Source organism: Pteropus vampyrus, unplaced genomic scaffold (genome assembly GCF_000151845.1).
Source record: "Pteropus vampyrus isolate Shadow unplaced genomic scaffold, Pvam_2.0 Scaffold164, whole genome shotgun sequence".
NCBI classification, from domain to species: Eukaryota; Metazoa; Chordata; class Mammalia; order Chiroptera; family Pteropodidae; genus Pteropus; species Pteropus vampyrus.
Window position 1 is genome coordinate 1,715,502 of NW_011888945.1, and position 6,045 is coordinate 1,721,546.

General features: G+C 41.1%; 1 protein-coding gene across 1 annotated transcript in view; it reads right to left on the bottom strand.

The window, feature by feature from the left end:
- Nucleotides 1-6,045, bottom strand: part of AK7 (adenylate kinase 7) — a 55,331-nt gene that overhangs the window by 8,523 nt on the left and 40,763 nt on the right. Inside the window, exons 15-16 of the mRNA XM_023536624.1 lie at nucleotides 3,228-3,356; nucleotides 2,904-2,972 (exon numbers count right to left, since the gene is read on the bottom strand). Coding sequence (XP_023392392.1) covers nucleotides 2,904-2,972; nucleotides 3,228-3,356 — 198 coding nt within the window. The remainder of the gene's footprint in view (nucleotides 1-2,903; nucleotides 2,973-3,227; nucleotides 3,357-6,045) is intronic.

The following is a 6,045-nucleotide window of genomic DNA, read 5'->3' on the forward strand; positions in this document are numbered from 1 at the left end:
CTTTTCCTTCCTTCCTTCCTCCCTCCCTCCCTCCCTCCCTTCCTTCCTTCTTTCCTTCCTTCCTTCCTTCTTTCCTTCCTTCCTTCCTTCCAATAAAAGCAGCAAAAAGTGTAAATGGCAAATGTCTAATAACCCTGTGGTATCTATCATCAGCTTCACGGTCAATCCCCAAGGAGAACCATGGCTACGAGCAAAATGTTTGATGGCTAATTTGCCAAATTAATAAAAATGGGGACTCTTCTTCGGTTTTTACTTTTCGGTGGCTCCAGCACTTTCCTCCCTTCATGCCACTGGCTATAAAACATCTATGGCCAACAGAACACGGTCAGTGCTTACCTAAGTTTTGACACATGGATCTTGTTAATGATGGTGTAATTTTACCACCTGTAACTTCCTTTTAGACTGTGAAAGCAGCTGTCTCTCCAGCTTCTATAAGTTCAATGGCTATTTGTTGAGTGAATGAATGAATGATTAAAGAGCAGGTCAGTGAAGTAAGCTTTCTAGGCGAGTTACTATTCTCAGACATCCTCAACGTGATCAGAGATACAGTGGTGCCAGAGGCATCGCAGAGAACTAGCTACCTATGAGAGCCTGGTGAAACGTGACAATGATGTTTTCTTCAAAAATTATATTGGTTCACCACATGATAATGCCATTCTCACTTGATTGCATTCTCATAAGCTTTCTTGAGTGAGCGAAAAAAGAAAGTGTAAGGGCAGGGCAGGGTGTGCCCACAGGGTGTGCCCACGGGGTGCATGAAACACGTGTGAACAATGGCTGCTTCCTGTGTTAATAGTGAAAACAAAGGCTGAGGGCAAAGGCAAAAATTCAAATTTTTGTGGTACAAAAGAGACAGTGATCTAATTTTTTTTTTAGGAAGATAGAAAATAATGACAGTTTCTGGAAAGGAGTAATTTACTGAGAACATACTAATCATTCCAAGCAGACTACATCTTAGACATGTTTGGACCGTGTCCAACAAAGACTGGGCAGCCCAGAGGGTCATTTTACTTCTGTGTCTCCATCTCCTTATCTTATAGAGAGTTTCGTTAACTGCTTTTTGGAGGCAGTAGAGTGAGAAGACCTGGATTTGAATTTATGCCCTTCTGTTTACCCGTGTAGTGGACGTGGATAAGTGTCCGGGCTTCAGTTTCTAGAATGGGTAAACGTGGAATTCCTGCCTTGCAGGACTGTGGAAAGGTTCAGTGAGCCCATATCTCGTGTGGTGCCTGGGGTAAGACAAGCGATTAGCTGAGCTGACTTTTATCTGTTTATGCCTCAGTGAGAACACGAGGATTTATGATGGGGTTCGCAATGAATGAATATTGCCCAGAAGTGATAAACTCTCATAACCTGGACAGACCAGGTTATTTAGAGTAATCGACTTTCCTTTTTAACCTTTTCTGAGCCAAATGCATAAATGAATGGGAAAACTGAGACAACCCATCCCTTTGGCACTTCATGCTCCTGCCAATGGTTTCAGACCCGTCCGGCAAACTGTAAACCCCGTCCCCGAGAATGACCACACATGTGGTCTCGGTGCTTCCCTAAGCTTCATCGCAAGCCATGTGTGGACCAAGACGAGGAAAGGATTACAGCCGTGAACTGACTTTCTTGGAGACTTTGATGCAAGTGAGCAGGCCCTTCTGAGTTGCAACTGTCGGGGCCCAGGGCGGCCTGCCCCAAGATATCGCACAGTGGCATATTGACTATTTCGAATTAAAGTTACTTAAGAAACTGCTTGTGCAGGAAGAAAACCCTGACCTCTCTATCCCCTTAAAGGCAGGAGATAAATCTCCCATGTGATAGGGGCCTCCTGCTACTGAGGGAGGAGAGATAACCTTATCACAAGAGTTAAAAGAATCCAGAGTGGAAAACAAGTAGGAACAAGCCAAGCCTCAAACGTCTTTACTGAATTACTACCCAAGCCCAAACTTTGTTTAAATTCCTGACAAAGGAATTCCTAAAACTGCCTAGATTCCTTTATAATGAGCACTACCTTTCTTTTTTCTGCCAATTTCTGACAAATTTATTGTTTCTTTGTCTAAAAAGTATAAAAGGGTGTCTGGTTTGATCATTTCTTTGAGCCTCATTTTATGATCTGAGCATCTTATTATGACTCTCCAGTGTGCACATATTAAATGGGTTTTTCTCCTGTTGATCTGGTCTTGTGTCAATTTTATTAATTTTATTATTAGGCCAGCTGTAAGAACTAAAGAAGTGACAAGAATGCTCCCTATCCCTAACACGACCTTTGTACTAAGTTGCCGAAAATAACTATTCTTGTATTTACCATATGACCCAAAATTACCTCTCATGATTATACCTCATGCAAACTGATAAAAAAAAAAAAGAGAGAGAGAAAAACTTTTAAAGGTCATGGCAAGGTCACAAGAAATGCCTGCCAGTTACTCAGCAAATCTTTTTACTTGCAATAAGTTGTTTATGCTTCTCTTTCAAGAGCACTTGTGCAATCTCTGTGTAAATATACGATAGAATACACTTTCTGTGGAGTCAACAGTGAACCGAGAGGCTTTCTACATGTCCTGCCTCAGTTCTGGTTTCTGAACGTCTTGGAAAAGACCATGGCATTGTTGGCACTTGAAACAGGTAGGAGCGGCAGGGATCCAGCCCCTAGTCTCGTCAGCTGACCTTCAGAAGTCAGGGCATCAGCAGACTGGCTGCCTTGTGCTTTGTTACAGGAGGGAGCAGCAGACATGAGCATTTTCAAAGATCTTTAACATCTCTGCTATTTACCCCCAATGCATTCCTTACTTGGGATGTTTGATTTTAAGTATATCTTTTGACTTTATTCCTGGTGGGGAAAAGTCTCCTTCATAAAGACTGGTTTGGTACAAACGATATTCCTTTCAATATGACCTTGGAGAGAGATTTTGACTTACCAGGTATGATCACTTTATCAAAGGGAAACATTTTGCCTCTGACTTCTTCTTCCTCCTCTTCATCTTCTTCTAATAAAACAAACAAACAAACAAACAAAAACAAGACAAAATAAAACAAACAAAAAATATATATATACACATTGTTGTGTTTATTACATATTTTATCTAGCAGTCACTGGCGAAAACTAGCCACAAATAAGAACGTATGTGTTTCAGACACAGTCTCCCTGATTTTTTGTTTATTGTGGTTGAGTGACTCTCACTCTGAACAGTGACGTTGCTACCTATCTGAAAGTAAACACTCAAAATAAAGGGAACACTCACGGTTGAACAGGTCTTTGGCCTGATCATAGGTCTTTGGGAATCCATCCAAAATGTAGCCTTGATTCCGGCAAGGCATAGATTTTAGCTTTTCTTTTATAAATCTAATAATATATTGATCTTCCAGTCGGCCTGATAAAAAGAAAAAAAATATATTACTGTGGAGTCACATTCTACACAGGGGTTACATCCTAAAGTCACCTGAAAAACTGTCGTGTTGTCGAAGTTACTATTGAAAATCCCTTATTTTTTCCATTACAGTGGAAAATACGTGGTTTTCAATTTCGACCACGACACCTGAATTCTGGTAGGCGGTAAAGGAGGAGAGCCCAGCGAGCTTGTCTCCGAGGACGAACGGAAGCGAGCGCTGACGTCTGCCCTTCCAGGATGTCCTCTGTGGCCATGGGCTTCGGGCGCAGTTGGATGTGGAGTGAGTGGAGGGATCCAGAACGCTCCCACTTAACAGCGGGGTTTCCTCAACTCTCGTTGGATATTATACCTCTAGGACCTTAATACATAATGTCGACCGCTCCTGTGAGTTGAGATAGTATTTGAGTATGTCGCTAGCATGTGATTTATTAATAGCAGATGCTCAATAAACATTTGCTGCATTTGAAGAAAGATCAAGATTGGCCTGACCCTCGAAGGCACTGTTTTCTTTAAAGCTGCAGAAAAGCACGTGGCCCCGACCCGTGCCCTGTCTTTTCCAGTCGGCCTGGTGTTTCTAGCTTTGGCCCCACTGGAGCCTTGCCTGCTGGGTTCCTGCAGTTGCCTGGGGGGCTGAGCAGCAGGGAGCTTGTTCTGAGATCGGAACAGTGGGTAAAGGTGTGGGGATTCAGAACAGGCCTCCCCAAAACGTGCCGCTTTGATCGGAGAACTGTTTCAAACTGAAGGCAATCCAGACCCTGTGGGCTCACAACAAACTTTTACCCGCTCCTCAAAAAATTTATATTATTCACCAGAATTTTAAATTTAAAATTTAAAAATTCACCAGAAATAACTTTTTTTTTTGACCTATCTATATGGCAGGGAAAACTACTAATTGCTGAATATCTGCCCTTCTTATCATCCCATATATGACCTTCCTCCCTTTTGAAAGAAGGTCCTTTGCCTCATCCTTAGCTCAAAAAGTCACATATACATCATCTTCCCTTTTTGTCTTTGAACTTCTTATGCAGGGTTCCCACACATACATATGTAATTAAATTTGGTTATTTTCTCTTGTTAATCTGTCTCGTGTCGATTTAATTATTGGACCAAAAGAACCTAGGAGAGTTGAAGAAAGTTCCTTCCTCCCCCCGCAAAGACAATATGATGCCACTCCACCACAATATCCATTTGTCATTCCATCAGAATTGTTGAACAGCTACCATTTCTAAGACACAGCCCTGCCCTTACATAGCTTCATGTGTACATTACAGTAATGTAAATTTGGCAAGTTTAAGAAATTATCTCTGACGCCTTTTCTAGGGTTATCCTACACTTTCAGTTTATCAGTGGGTCTATACAATCAAATAAATAGGGGTTGGCCTCTTTTCATCACTCTATTAATGACAGTAAAATGATCTAATCAAAACACCTCTCCTTTCTTCTCCCTTTCGTTGTCACATGAATCATTAAGCAGTAACTGATTCAGAAAATAATTATCTTTCAGAAATTTAAATATTATGGCAGAGACAAAAATGATCAAAAGCGTTATTGAGCATAACGAAATTCCTCTAAATGACTTGACATTACCTCCCAGTAAGGCTCACAACGGTGCAAAGATATCAAGCCAAATTTTTACAAAAGTCTAGGGGTTCACTAATAGCCAAAGACGAGTGTTGCTGAAGCGCTCTGCTTTCGGTTTTCAAAGACTTCCCTGGTGAGGCGCAGGCGCACGCTCAGAACTCAAGCTTCTATTCCTTCCCACGCATGTTTCGGGCCGTGAGCTTTGTCATTCATTTCCGTTCCCTTCCAAATGTAAGTGTTTGGTGTGCGAGAAGGGACCTCTAGCAAGTTTATGATCATCATGGAGTGTGAGCACACCAAAGGCCAAGTCCAAGTGTCTTTCTCCAGAGAACTGTGACCTCTTAGGTATACACTCAAGGAGCCAGCATTGAGCTCCTTGAAAGAGGACGGTCACTTCTGCTTTAAAATGAAGGAGCACAGCCCTACTGGATAGTCTTTAAAACACCACCCTGCTTTTTTTTTTTTTTTTTAAGTCTGTCTTTCAACTAACAGTAATATTTAAAATTGCAGTATTAACCAGTATTCATAATTACTAAAACACTATTTAAAAATAGGTAGCTGCAACTAAGTTTTTTTTTTTTTAATATAAGAAACTGCCAAACTCAGCAATTCTTTTTAATCTTATAAATATCATCATTACCATGACTGTCCATGAAAGGACAATGTACATTTCCTCCAAAGACCTAAGGGTTAGAGGGAGAATAATTCTTCTGAGGAACGAACAAAAAAAAAAAAATCTCAAAAATCTCAAAAAAATTTTAAATTCCAGGGTCTTAAAATAATCCACACACAGTACAGATGCTGTGAAGTCGATACATTTACATGTTTTTCCTCTCAACTTTTTATTTTCAAATTCACAGAATAGTCCAACAAGCATCTGGAATCCCACCAATTAGATTCAATAATTCCGTCACGCTTTTGAAATACATAAAGTGAGCAAGAAGAGTCTACAACTAGTACACTCAGTGGTTTAGGGCAAGTCCCTATTTCGGCTGCACTGTAAGGGGCCGACAGGAGTGGAATTATGAGAAGGACATGGGGTATCTCACTGGGGGTTGCGAATCTGTCTTGCTGGAATCGTTAGAAACGC